General features: G+C 40.1%; 1 protein-coding gene across 2 annotated transcripts in view; it reads right to left on the bottom strand.

The window, feature by feature from the left end:
• arhgef28a (Rho guanine nucleotide exchange factor (GEF) 28a) overlaps positions 1-14,350 on the bottom strand; it is a 535,445-nt gene that overhangs the window by 100,377 nt on the left and 420,718 nt on the right. For both annotated transcript variants that reach the window (XM_041186008.1, XM_041186009.1), the window contains 2 exons: positions 5,443-5,490; positions 1,017-1,505 (listed from right to left, as the gene is read on the bottom strand). In XM_041186008.1, the coding sequence (XP_041041942.1) occupies positions 1,017-1,505; positions 5,443-5,490 (537 nt within the window). The remainder of the gene's footprint in view (positions 1-1,016; positions 1,506-5,442; positions 5,491-14,350) is intronic.

Raw genomic sequence — 14,350 nt, 5'->3', positions numbered from 1 at the left:
GCTTATTGTTTATACCCATGGCAAGCTCACTCTGTCCATCATCATCTACAGTACTAGCAAATAATCAGTTATTTTAAAAAAGCTTGACATCATTATGTGGGTTCTTTTTGTGTCAGTTCCTTATTTAATTGCAAGCAAGCAAATATGCAACAAAAAGGATTTTAAAAGTTTGATCCTTATGTTTTCCTAGTAAAGTGCAAATAGTGATCATTGAATGAGATACACCACTTCCTGGTTTTGAATAAAAGCAAAATACTGCGGATGCTGGAAATCTGAAACAAAAACAAAAAATGCTGGAAAAACTCAGCAAATCTGACAGCATCTGTGGAGGGAGAAACAGAGCTAACGTTTCGAGTCTAAAGCGGAGTACAAATGTGGTGAAATATATATTGTTTAAGGGGTGGAACAGATAAAGCTGGATAGAAGGCCAGCGGTAGGTGGAGGCAAAGGAGAGATTGCGAAAGATGTCAATCTTTATGCTTAGAAAACAAAAGAAACAAAAGGATTAATAACGATGGTTAGGTAACTGACATATCCCTTGGGTTCTTTTCCTGAATGCAGCACCAGTATTTCTCTGTGCATTGCGAACTTTAATTACAGGTTTACCCATACTTTGTGTCATAGGCTCATTCCTTAAATACAACGGTTGGAATTTTCTAACAGCCCAGGTATATAATGCATTTTGTGGCAATGACAATAGTTTTCTTTTTGACATTATGATGTTAATGACGTTTATGACGTCTTTTGCAATCTCTCCTTTGCCTCCATCTATCACTGGCCTTCTATAAGTTTCATCTGTTCCACCCCCCTTAAACAGTATATATTTTACCATATGCTTCTCTTTAGTTCTGAAGAAGAGTCATACGGACTTGAAATGTTAACTCTGTCTTTCTCTCTACAGATGCTGTCAGACCTGCTGAGCTTTTCCAGCAATTTTTGTTCCTGACTTTGAAATCAGTTTTCTAGGTTTCAGGAGAACTCCTTTATCAATTTACAATCCTAACTTTGTATTGTACCTGACTGGTTTCCTTTGGGAACATCATCACTGGCAGGCTCCTCTGTCGACTGTGTTTCCAGGCATTTAGATGCCTCTGTTGTGTCTCCAGCTTATCTCTTTCTTTTTCCACCATTCTCATGCCTTCCCTCAATCTCTCTAGGTTTTGCTGATACTCTTTCCACTGGCTCTCCAACTCTTCCCGGTCTCGCCACATCTGCTCTGCCTGCTGTTGACATTCGTGCTCACGTTCCTGTAGTCTGTTCTCTTGTGCTTCCTGCTCCCGCTGTCTGCGTTCACATTCTTGTTCCCAGCGCTGCTGCTCATGGTGCAGTTGGTTTTGAAGTTTGCGTACATTTGCCAGTTCTTCCCTTTGCTTCTCCATGTTGCGCTGTTTCTCTTGCTCGAGAAGTAGGTTTCCTCGGGGGCCTTGAATATGAGCTAATCGCTCACGCTCCTGCAAGATCAGTCGCTGCACTTCTATATAACTGTCTTGTATGGTCACTACAGCCTGAAAGAAAAGTGAAGAGTCAACTGTTGTACACAAATTGTAGAAATCAGCTTTGTGTAGTCCGATACAAATGTGGGTATATTTACTGGTTGGGGCTCTTTGCATACAAAATTTAGCGTGCACTTACTAAGTTCCTCTTTGTACTTTGATTCAGGCATTAACTCACCAGTTAAGGAAATACAGAAACGAGAGGAATTTATTTCAAGTGCATTAAATGTTCAGAAAGGAATAGCATTTGGTGGGAATTATACCATGTGGAATACAAAGCGGGAGTGAGGATTTTTTAAGATACACTTTGGATTCCCATCAAGGTGGAACACTTACAAAAAAATATTTGTTTTTCAGGAATGTTCATTGTGTCATAATCTTAGGATCCAGGCCAAACTGGGTGGACATGGAAGAACACTAGTGAAATGTGAGTTTTTAATAACAATCAGAAAGCTCTCATGGTCATTTTGTGTGATATCAGTCCACACAGTTGGAGCCAACGAGCCAATGCTGAGGGGGATTCATAACTCCCCTGTACCATCACTATGACATTGTCCAATTTTGTGCTCAGTCACAATACATGGGGAACACCTTTGGGTTGGGCACTGAATGGACACACTATCTGAAGTGTGCTCACTCAAAAGGCAAGTCAAGTGTTCTATGGTGTTTTTTTAGCTTCTGGCCACATTAAAACATTTTCAGCGAGCTGTGGGCATCAAACAGACTTGCTGTTCAGAAACAAAATTAGCTGTCTACTACATACAGCCAGCAGGTAGGTAAGTATTTAAATAGGAAATAGGGTCACTGTTTAAAAATAAGGGGTCGCCTGTTTAGGACAGAGGTGAGGAGAAATTTTTTCTCTCAGAGGGTGGTGAGTCTTAGGAGCTCTCTTCCTCAAAAGGGGGTGGAAGCAGAGTCTTTGAACATTTTTAAGGCAGAGCTAGATAGATTCTTGATAAGCAAGGGGGTGAAAGGGTGGGAATGTGGAGTTGAGGTTGCAGTCAGATCAGCCATGGTCTTATTGAATGGTGGAGCAGGCTCGAGGGATCGAGTGGCCTACTCCTGCTCCAAATTCATATGTCTGTAAGAGTAACTAAAGATAGTGTTGGTCATCTAGAGAGAAAGTCTGGGGAATTGGTAATGAGAAACAAGGAAATGGCAGGGGCTTTGAATAGGTATTTTGTGTCTGTTTCACTGCAGAAGACTTAGAAAACTTCTCAAAGATACTTGAAAATCAAAATATGAACAGAAGGGAGGAACTTAAAACAATCATCATCAACAGGGAAAAGGTGTTGGGAAAAAAAATCAGGCCTAAAGGCTGACAAATCCTTGGACCAGATGGTCTGCATCCCAGAGTCTTAAAAGAAGTGGCTGCAGAGATAGTTGATGCATTGGTTATAATCATCCAAAATTCCTTAAATTCTGGAAGGGCCTCAGTGAATTGGGAAATGGCTGACGTAACACCTTTATTCAAGAAAGGAAAGGTGACAGAAAGCAGGAAACTATAGGCTAGTTAGCGAAACATCTGTCAGAGGGAAATTGCTAGAATCCATTATTAAGGAGGATACAGCAGGATATTTAGAAAATCATAATATGATCCGGTGGAATCAGGCATGACTTTGTGAAACGGAAATCATGTTTATCTAATCTATTAGGGTTTTTGAGGAAGTAACAAGCAAGGTAGACAAAGGGGAACCTGTAGATGCAGTGTACTTGGATTTCCAAGAGGCATTTGATAAGGTGCTATATCAAAGGTTACTACACAAGATAAGAGAACATGGTGTAGGGGTAATACATTAGCATGAAAAAAGGATTGGTTAGCTACTAGGAAGCAGAGAAAAGGGATAAATGGGTCTTTATTGGGTTGGCAAGCTGTAGCTAGTAGAGTGCCACAGGGGTCAGTGCTGGGGCCTCAACTATTGGCTAACAGCATGTGGTTAGGAAGGTAAATGGAATGTTGGCGTTTATTGCAAGGGGAATGGAAAATAAAAGTGGGGAAGTTTTACTGCAGCTGGACAGGGCCTTGGTGAGACCACATCTTGAATATTGTGTACAATTTTGGTTTCTTATTTGAAAAAAATATCATTTTGTTAGAAGCAATACACAGAAGGTTCACTCAACTCATTTATTCTATGAAGGAACGTTGAATGTTATATGTTGAGCCTAGAGCCACTGGAGTTTAAAAGAATGAAAGGTGATCCTATTGAAATAAATAAGATCCTGAGCAGACTTGATAGTGTAGACACCAGGAGGATGTTTCCACTTGTGGAGGAAACCAGAGCTAGGGGACACAGTTTATGAATAAGAGGTCTCCCCTTTAAGACTGAGATGAGGAGAATTTTTTTCTCTGAGGGTCGTTAATATGTAGAATTCTCTTCGTCAGAGAGCAGCGGAAGCTGAGTCAATTAATTTATTCAAGACTGAGCTGAGCAGATTTTTGATGGACAAGGGAGTCAAAGGTTATGGGGGGAAAACAGAAAAATGGAATTGGGACCACAACCAGATCAGCTGTGATCTTATTGAATGGCAGAGCAGGTTCAAAGAGCCAAATGGCCTACTCCTGCTGCTAAGTCCTATGTTCCTATGTAATGAGGACTGTTTCAAGGTTGGGGAGAGGAGGGTGCAGTGGATTTGTTTTGGGGCAAGGATGAGAACAAGTCAGCAGAAGGTTCAAAGATGTTTTTGGGGCCTTGAGAAGCACTCCTACTTCTGAAGCCTGATGGGGATCTCTGCCGACTCCTGAACCCCTCGTCTGGTCAAATCAGCTGAAACTTGCCTTTGACTGCTCCCAGTCTTTCAACCTTAGCTCTACCCTTGCCAAATACACCAATGACTAGATTTACTAAATTCAATTTCACAACATGCCATGGTAGGATTTAAGCTCTTGAGCTGTGAAATTGCTGTGCCAATACCATAACCAATAGGCTGCCAAACATTTTATATTAAAGTGCCCTGAATTATCTTGATCCAATTTATTTGGATGCTACTTTATCAATATGATACAGTATAGCCATATGTTGCGCACAATGCATTTTATTCTACATGTACATTTCTACCTGGAAGTCTTATTGTACTGTAGGTGTGTTTTGACCTCCCAATCCACAAAGTAAAGTACACTGGGTTTGAACCAATGCAACCTAGACAGATGAAACATTTGGAATGGACAACTAGCAAAAGTTTCAATGTGAAATCATTTTCGACTTATCAAAGTGGTTTTGAAACTTTCAAACCCAAGGAACAGTTTCCATGTGATTGCCACTAACTTGGCAAACATTCTTTGAGAGGCAATGAGATCAGACACTGTGCAAAACAGAAGGTCACACAAATCCAATATAAGTTGCTCTTCTGAGGTTGGGCCTGACAAGACGTGGTGAGGGCAATGTATAAATTGCATTGACCCTGAATGACCTTAAACTATGTATGAAGAGAGAATGCTTGATTAACATCAATGCATGAAAGCACTGACACTCCTCACCTTAATGAACACTCATGAACCAAAATATCTAAGATTTGACAAAAAAAATCTGTTCTGAATCTGGTAGCCAACCTAACAAACAGCTCTGAGAAAAACATAATTAGTCTTTTTGCTGCTATGGTCGTCTATAATTAGGCTTAAGATTCATTGCCAATGTGATGGTAGTTGAGCTCTGCATTATATCATACCTGTGATGTATTCAACTGAGTAATTTATTCTAATAATTTGTTATGAAACAAACATAGGACAATGTCCTCACATATACACAAACACTGATAGTGGTATGGGTTCATGTATATCCCATCTAAAATGAAACCAGCATTTTGCACAGCAGAAATGATGTCATGGAGCCTTTATTATGTTTTCAACATCATATCTGCTGCTGACCTGGAACACTATAGCAATAGCTTCTAGCAGCAAGGGACGTAGCCACATCAAAATACACAAACCTGATTAAAGACAAAATTAGCTCACCTGTAAACTGTAAAGAAGCTGAGTGATATTTTGCACACTGTGAACTATCTATAAAAAGACAAGAAAATAAAGTCAAAAACAACATTTCAAAATGGTACGGTACAGTCTTTAGGATGAAGGATAGAGCATTCAACCCCTCAAGTCTGTTCTGATATTCTTCTGGATCATGGCTGATCTGTACCATTTACTTAATGTTTCTTCACATCCTAAAACATATCCTAACAAAATCCATCAACCACAGTCTTGAAAATTTCAATTGGCAGAACAACCACAGTATTTTGAGGAAAGGGTGTTCTAGCTGTCCGCTACAATCCACGTGTTTCACTCCTAACTGGCTTAGCTCTAATTTTAACATTATACCCCATGTTTTGAACTTCCTCATCAGAGGAAATAGTTTCCCTGTACGTATAGTATTCACTCCTTCTATCATCTAAAACATTTTAGATGACCCTCAAGCTTCTAAGAAAGTTCAGCAATAAACAAAAAATTTGTTAGAAAAAAGAGGCACGCTGCCGAACCTTTCATCCTGTACTCATCAGGACAAAGTCAAGAATGCTAAATTTTAAATGATCACAACAATTTATACCGCAAGAAAGAAGGGCTGTTGATTGGTTGGCAAGTTGCCTCTGATTGGTTGAGACATTGCCATGGAGAAAGCAACAAGGAAGTGTGGGTCCCCCATGCTTCTAGGTAATTCAAAAACGGTGCAAGGTTTGAACATATTCCTTTTGTTTGCAGAAAATGGGTCCCTGCATATGAATGTATTTCACTGCTGGCAAGCTTAAATATGCCATATTACAAATTCAGCTGAATATCTTAAATTGGTTGTTAGTGTAGCTGTTAGTGCACTCAATGTTGTTCAGCAAGTGCTGTCCAACAGCGGAATCACATCTAATAGTAGGCACTTTGTTTTGGGCTTTGCAAACATAGGATAGTTGATTACAGTTTATACTCTGCCTATTAAGAACAGCCAGAGGCTTTGAAGAAGGGTCATACGAAATCGAACTGTTAACTTTGTTTTCCTCTCTCCACAGATGCTGTCAGACCTGCTGAGCTTTTCCAGCATTTTCTGTTTTTGTTTCAGATTTCCAGCATCCACAGTATTTTACTTTTAGCCAGAAGAACATGTTTGACTCAATCAACCAATTGCTGGGGTGTATGGCCTACCTACCTGGTATTGCACCAACAGTAAAATTCATACATGACATTGCTCAATTGTGTGATAAGCAGAATGTCTTTTTAGACTGATGGATGCATCCTATCAGTGAAAAATACCACTTGCTTTGCCAGTGCACAATAGTAGCACGAAATGGCTTGCTTAAACTGTTGTTCAAATTTTTGGCAAACATTGCCTTTTCAGGGTAATTTGAGGTAGGCTGAGCACTTTTCAAGTCTGAAATTGGTGGCCTTTGGCAAATTTACACAATACGCAGCGCACAATGATCAGATCTGGATAGCCATTATCCTGCAGGATAGCTTTGATACACTCTATTTCTGCCTCGAGTTTGCAAAGTCAGCAAATGGCTAGAGTCCTATTTACATGATTGCTGGTAAGGCCAATCTTATAGTGCATGAGGCTATAAGATTCTCAATGCATATATTAACTGGTGAAGGTAAAGTGGTAAACAGTAGTGGAGAAACTTTCTCAACTGGCACATCGAGGATGTTAGACTGCTCCATTTCAAAAGTCAATTTCAGTGTGAGATGCAGCTCATTAAGGTGTTTAAGGAAATCCTTACACTTGGCTGCAGATTCAATGATTGCAAGCATATCATCAATGTATTGGAAATATGCATGGATGCATCTACATTCTGCCTACCATACAACTGAGCAACATTGTATATGAATTTCAGTGCTGGTGCGATCCCAGGTATGTAGGCCATACGTCACAATGAATGGCTGATCGAATCACAGATGAGCAAAGCTCGTTGTGAGAAAGATGCAAAGTAGCTTCAAGGGGACTTGGACAGACTTAATGAATGGGTAAGAATATGGCAGATGGAATATCATGTGGAAAAATGTGAGTTTATCCACTTTGGTAGGAAGGACAAAAGTGCAGAGTGTTTCATAAATGATGAGAAATTAGGAAGTGTAGATGTACAAAGGGACTTGGGTGTCCTCGGCAATAACTCACTGAAAGCTAACATGCAGGTACAGCAAGCAATTAGGAAGGCTAATGAAATGTTAGCCTTTAACACAAGAGGATTTGAGTACACCAAGTCTTGCTTCCATTGTATAGAACCTTGGTTAGACTGCACCTGGAGTACTGAGTGCAGTTTTGGTCGCTTTACCTTAGAAAGGATATTATTGTCATAGAGGGAGTGCAACAAGGATTCATCAGACTTGTTCCCAGGATGGCGGGACTGTCCTACTAAGATAGATTGGAGAAGCTGGGCCTGTATTTCCTAGAGTTTTGAAGAACGATTGGTGATCTCATTGAAATTCACAAAATACTTAAAGGGATAGACAGGGTAGATGCAGCCAAGGTGTTCTCCCTGGCTGGAGAGTCTAGAAGCAGGGGACACCAGTTCAAAATAAGGGAAAAACTGCTTAGGACCAGATGAGGAGAATTTTTTTTTACTCAGGGGGTTGTGAATCTTTGGAATTCTCTACCCGAGAGGGCTGTGGAAACTCAGTCATTGAGTATGTTTAAGCAGAGATTGATAGATTTCTAAATACCAATGACATAAAGGGAATATGGGAAAATAGGCACTGAAGTGGATGATCAGCCATGATTGCAATGAATGGCAGAGCAGGCTTGATGGGCTGAATGGCCTAGTCCTGCTCCTATGCTCCTATGAATCAAACAACATGATCCTCTGGCTGTTCATAATAGACAGAGTACAGACCCAACCCACTCTTGAAAACCCAAAACAAAATGTCTGCTGGTAGATGTGATTCCACGACTGGGCAGCACTTGCTGAACAATTCTGAGTGTGCTAATAGCTACACTAACAACCAATTTAAGATAATCAACTGAATTTGTAACATGGCTCATGATGCTTGCTAAAAGCAGCATAAATTCATACACAGGTAACTGTTTTCTGCAAAGTAAAGGAATATGTTCAAGCTTTGCGCCATTTTTGAATTACCCAGAAGCTTGGGTGACTTTAATTCCTTGTTGCTTTCTCCAAGGCAATGCTTCAGCCAATCGGAGTTGGCTTGCCAGCTAATTAACATTCTTTTTTCCTGTAGAATAAATTGTTGTGGTCATTTGAAATTTGGCATTCTTGTTTTTGTCCTGATCAGTGCAAGATGAAATGCTTCAGCAACATTATATAGATAAAAACAAAAAACTGCAGATGCTGGAAAATGCTTCAGCAACATGTCTCCCTTATCAGCAATATTCAAGTTCTGCACTACTAAGCAACAGTTTGTAAACCTTTGTTGTCCAGCCATATTTGCATCATAATGCATCATTAAAAATTGGCTTTCTATCACCTCTGCTTGATTCCACTGTGATGAAAACAATGTTTGGTTGTTCAGGTATTCTCCCTGCTGAAGTATAAGGATGCTGTTTTATTAAGGAAGAATTTGAAAACGTTTCAATCCTTACCATGATGTAACAGGATATTTCATCATTACCAACAAAGAGTCTCAACAAAGAAACTTTCCATCTCCTTAAGTGTAATAGTTAGTGTGCTTTAGACACCATGATGGCAATATACACTCAGCTCTATCCGTTTGTACACTGAAAAGAGTAATTATCTGATTTTGTGCTGTCAGCAGGGATCCAAACATGTTAAAAGTGCATATCAGGAGTTTTGGCACAATACTACCATGTGTATCTTACCAATAATTTTAAATGGCTGAAACATTGGGCGGAATTTAATGCCCCTCCAGAGGCAAGGCATTTAACTGGACGAGAGTATGCGTTGTGAGGACCCCAATGCCTTCCTGTGTTCACTCGATTAAGTCCAGGGCAGGAAGGCTCATGGATGGCCTTCCCACCCAGAAGCCAATTGAAGCCCTTAAATCGACAATTTATCTGCACTTTAGGAGCCTCATCTGGTTGCTGCAGGAATTTACCCAGCAATGGACGGGGGAGTTGCTGCATGGGGAGCCCGAAAAGCAAATACCCTGTCAGGTTTGCTTGCAGGTTCCCAGGGTTGGTGCGGGGGGGGTGGGGGTGTCCCTTATTCAAAGGCATTCAGTGCCCGATCAAGGGACCAGGCATTGGGAGGGATGGATTTGGGGCGGGGGGGGGGGGTGGCCACTGAAAGCCAGCCCCTACCCCTGCCTCTGAACCCCATCATGTAACCTCCATTCAGCCCTCATTCACCTTTGGCCTGAGGTCCTGTGTCGTGAAATTATAATAATTTTCATAGTATTATAATAATTTACTGCAAAGGTAGGTTAATAGTGTGGCTTGGAGTAGTTTCTTCTTGGAGTAGGTGTGTGTGTGGGTTTTAATTGAATTACAGACAGCTGGTCTGGATGCTTTGATGTATCAGAAGGCAAACTAGGTCTGAAATGCTAAATATGTAAACATGGTTGAAGTTTTAGAATGTGAAGTGTGCAGAACATTTGCATTTTAGATAAACCAGAGTTGTCAATTTCAAAGAGATGGTAAGGTGTTACACCTAGCCAACAGAGGCTAAGACAAACAGTGGGTTTGTTTTTTCCCAAAGATTATTGATAATATGAGTACTATGAAAGATTTAGATTATGGAAAAATTAAAGTTGCAAAGACATATTGGAACAATGGGATTTACATTAAAAAGGGAGAAACATGTATAAAGGAGATGAGGTTATGTGTAAGGAAAAAGGCATTCTAAGATCCAACAAGTGTGAAAAGCCTTCAGCCTCTTTGTACCAAACTGCTGTCTCCAGGAACTGAAGCTGAGAGAATTCATTTTAAATATCACTGTCCAGGGCATTATGCGCTTTGCCTGGGTCTGTCGAAATCTATGTTGTTTTACTGCTGGCCTATCAGAGGTGTAACTGAGAGCTAGATTAATTAGGTGATTTAGGAGTTATCATAGTAGTAATTTATAGAACCATGTATGTGCTTAAAATCATTTCTTTTATAATGAATGTTTAATTTAGTTTTGTAAAAAAAACCCTCAGACTCAGTGGGCTTACTACTACTGAATTCAAGGCATGCATCTCGAACTAAAAATACAAATTGCAAAAACAGTTGTGGCAGCTGTTTCAAGTTTCACTCTGGGATTTGAGCAGCTGTGCTAAACACCTGGAGGCAGTGACAGGAAATGGGGAGCTGCCAGCCTCTGATTGGCAAGTAGTTCCCAGGTCAGGATTTCCACCCTCAGGGTCCTTAATGTCAGGGAAGGCTCGACGCTGGGCACTTAATACAGCATGCCTTCTCAAGAGAGGCGACGTGGGGCTCCCACTGGTTCTCCAGCTGGCAGGCAAGACCCCTGTCGCAAACATTAAATTTCACCCATTGTATGCAATGCAATGTCTAAATTTCCAATCTGTGCTCCTCCTGATGCAAAGTCAAAGAACTTACTTGAAAAAACATTTTTAAAATTACACTACAAACAGTGCAGCACAATAACAAAGAATTGCCTCGTTTGATCTGCACTATTCTAACCCTGCAATCCACCACTGGCATTAAAAGAATACCAATCTGAAAATCTAGGCTATTGGAGAAGCTGTATTTTGGAACTTGAACTTAACACCGTGACTGTTGTTGTGCTAGTCTGATGTCAAATTATTGATAAGCTAGAAGTTCCTGCAGCTCAGCACTGGCCCAGGTAAACATACAAACAGGAGTAGGCCATTTAGCCGCTTGAGCTTATTCCACCTTTCAATTAGATCTTAGTCGATCTGTACCTCAACTCCATTTACCCGTCTTTGTTGCTTATCTCTTGATTCCTTTACCCGACTAAAATCTAACAATCATAATATTTAAAATCTCAGTTGACCCAGGCTTGAGTTTTTCCATGAGTTCCAGATTTCCACTATCATATGTGAAAAGTGCTTTGTGATTTCACTCCTTAAAAGCCTAGCTCTAATTTTCATATTATGCTGTCTTGTTCTGTATCTCCCCATCAGAGAAAATATTTTATTGAAACACCTTGATAAGACCATGCCTTAGCCTTCTAAACTCAATGGAATATAAACCAGGATCAGCAGCCTCATCATATAATACTTTAAGCCCTGGTATCATTTTGTGCTGTATCCCTTTCCAAGGCCAGTATATAAATTTGAACCTCTTTGGGAGAACTGAAAAAATAAACCTGGAATATTGCTTTCACTTAAACTGCTGAAGCACAACTTGGGAATAGAGGCTTGAACTTGTAAAAGAAAGTTTTGGTTGGACATCAGGAAATTCTCCTTCACACAGAGAACGGTCAATAAATTTCTAGACAGAGAAGCAAAGGGAAAAATCCATGGAATTATTTAAGAAAACAATTGAGCGCTATGGTGTGCGATAAAAAAGTACAATCTTTCTGGAAGGATGAACTAAGGTGGGTCAAATGGCCTTTCTCAAATGTAATTATCTTTGTATGTGAGGTTCAGATGCCACACTGCAGCAGCGACGTTATATATTTCCTAGAATTTTACTACAGGTTTGGCCAAGTTGTTTTAAGAGGAGAATTCTTGGCTGTGGAGGTGGCTCATGTCAGTAATTTGTTCTGTTGCTGAAAACAACGGGGCTGCGGCTGCACAAGCAACTGGCAGCCTGCCTGAGGCAGGATGTATTTCAATGCCCCTCTGCTCATATTGTCAGTTCAGTGAGCAGATGAGGGAAGTATTATAGTGTATTTTTTAAGCAGTTATTGTCTGGACTTAATGGAAGTGTCAGTTAAATGGAGGTTGAAAATATTTATACAAGAAATCAAAATTGTTGAAGGAAACACTAATAAATGAACTGCTTAGCAATATATAATGGTAAGGCAAAAAAAAACATACTTTTAGATTGTGTGGCATGAAGCTTATCTGGAGCATAACACTGGTACAAACCACTTGAACTTAAGAGCCGGTTTCCACACTATAGATTCTATGCAATATTTTATTGCACAGAAGCAAATTTGATTTCTTGTCAAAACACTGGACTACTGCTGAATCTTTCAAAATTAATAATGCAATATAAAAAAATCCTTCTGCAAAAAATAACTTCATAAATTGAAACAGTGCGTTAAAAAATCAGCTTAATCTAGAACATTCATCCTTCACAGAATCACAGAAATGTTACAGTGTAGAAGGCCATTCGGCCCATTATGTTTGCATCGACCCTATGAGCATTTTAACTTAGTGCCAACTTCCTGCCTTTTCCCCATAGCCCTGCATATTGTTTCTATTTAAATAATCATCCAAAGCCCTATTGAATGCCGCAATTGAACCTGCCTCCACCACACTTCCAGGCAGTGCATTCCAAGTCCCAACTACTCACTGTGTGAAAAAGTTTTTTCTCACCTCATATTTGCTTCTTTTGCAAAACGCTTTAAAACTGTGCCCTCTGGTTCTTGATCCGTTTACGAGCGGGAACAGTTTCTCCTTATTTACTCTGTCCACATCCCTCATGATTTTGAAAACTTCTATAAAGTCTCCTCTTAGCCTTCTCCTCTCCAAGGAAAACAGTTCCAACTTCTCCAAACTTTCCTCATAACTGAAGTGTTTCATCCCTGGAACCATTCTCGTAAACCTCTTCTGCAATCTCACCAATGTGTTCACATCCTTCCTATAGTGTGGCGCCCAGAATTCTACACAATACTCCAGCTGAGGTCTAACCAGCATCTTATATAAGTTCATCATAACCTCCCTGCTCTTGTGCTCTATGCCTCTATTAATGAAACCTAGAATACTGTATGCGTTAGAAACAGCTCTCTCTATCTGTCCTGCCACCTTTAATTACTTATGTACATATACACCCAGGTCTCTCTGCTCCTGCACACCCTTTAGAATCCTTTATTTTATACTGTCTCTCCATGTTATTTGTACCAAAGTGTATCACCTCACACTTCTCTGCATTGAACTTCATCTGTCACCTAACTGCCCACTCCACCAATGTGTCAATGTCCCTTTGAAGTTCTACACTGTCCTCCTCACAATTTATAATTCGCCCATTTTTTTGTTGTCCACAAACTTTAAAATTGTCCCCTGCTGTCATGAAGAGATATTAATGTATATAATGTCATTGGAATTTTTTTTTGAATAGAAGGTTTAGTCTGTGTGTGTTAATTGGATTAAAGCCAGCTAGTCTGGGTGCTTTGTATAGTAGTTTTGAGATGTAAACAGTAAGGTAAAGGGTGCATTTGCATTTTGTTGAATAAACCATTCAAAGACTGGAGGGTGAAATCTTGCACCGAGCTAGGAGACACCAAGCAATGTTTATATTACTAATAAAATTGGTACTATGAAAAAGGTTCAAAAGGCCTGGTGCCACAATGAGAATTTGCATTCAAAGGGAAAGGCTAGGGTATAACAGAAAAGAATTTTGTGTGTGGAAGTCAGAGGCATGGAAGATCTAATAAAAAGATAAAAGCAAAAAACTGCAGATGCTGGATATCCAAAACTAAAACAAAAATACCTGGAAAAACTCAGCAGGTCTGGCAGCATCTGCAGAGAGGAACACAGTTAACGTTTCGAGTCCGAATGACCCTTCAACAGAACTAAGTAAAAATAGAAGAGAGGTGAAATATAAGCTGGTTTGGGGTGGGGGGGGGGGTTGGTGGTGGGACAAGTAGAGCTGGATAGAGGGCCAGTGATAGGTGGAGATAACCAAAAGATATCACAGACAAAAGGACAAAGAGGTGTTGAAGGTGGTGATATTATCTAAGTAATGTGCTAATTAGGGGTAGAAAGCAGGACAAGCAAAGTACAGATAGCCCTAGTGGGGGTGAGGTGGGGTGAAGGAATCGAAGAAGGCTAAAAGGTAGAGATAAAACAATGGATGGAAATACATTTAAAAATAATGGAAATAGGTGGGAAAAGAAAA

The sequence above is a fragment of the Carcharodon carcharias genome, chromosome 4 (genome assembly GCF_017639515.1).
Source record: "Carcharodon carcharias isolate sCarCar2 chromosome 4, sCarCar2.pri, whole genome shotgun sequence".
NCBI classification, from domain to species: Eukaryota; Metazoa; Chordata; class Chondrichthyes; order Lamniformes; family Lamnidae; genus Carcharodon; species Carcharodon carcharias.
Note: the sequence above shows the minus strand (reverse complement) of the source record. Positions and strands in the feature narration are given on the sequence as shown.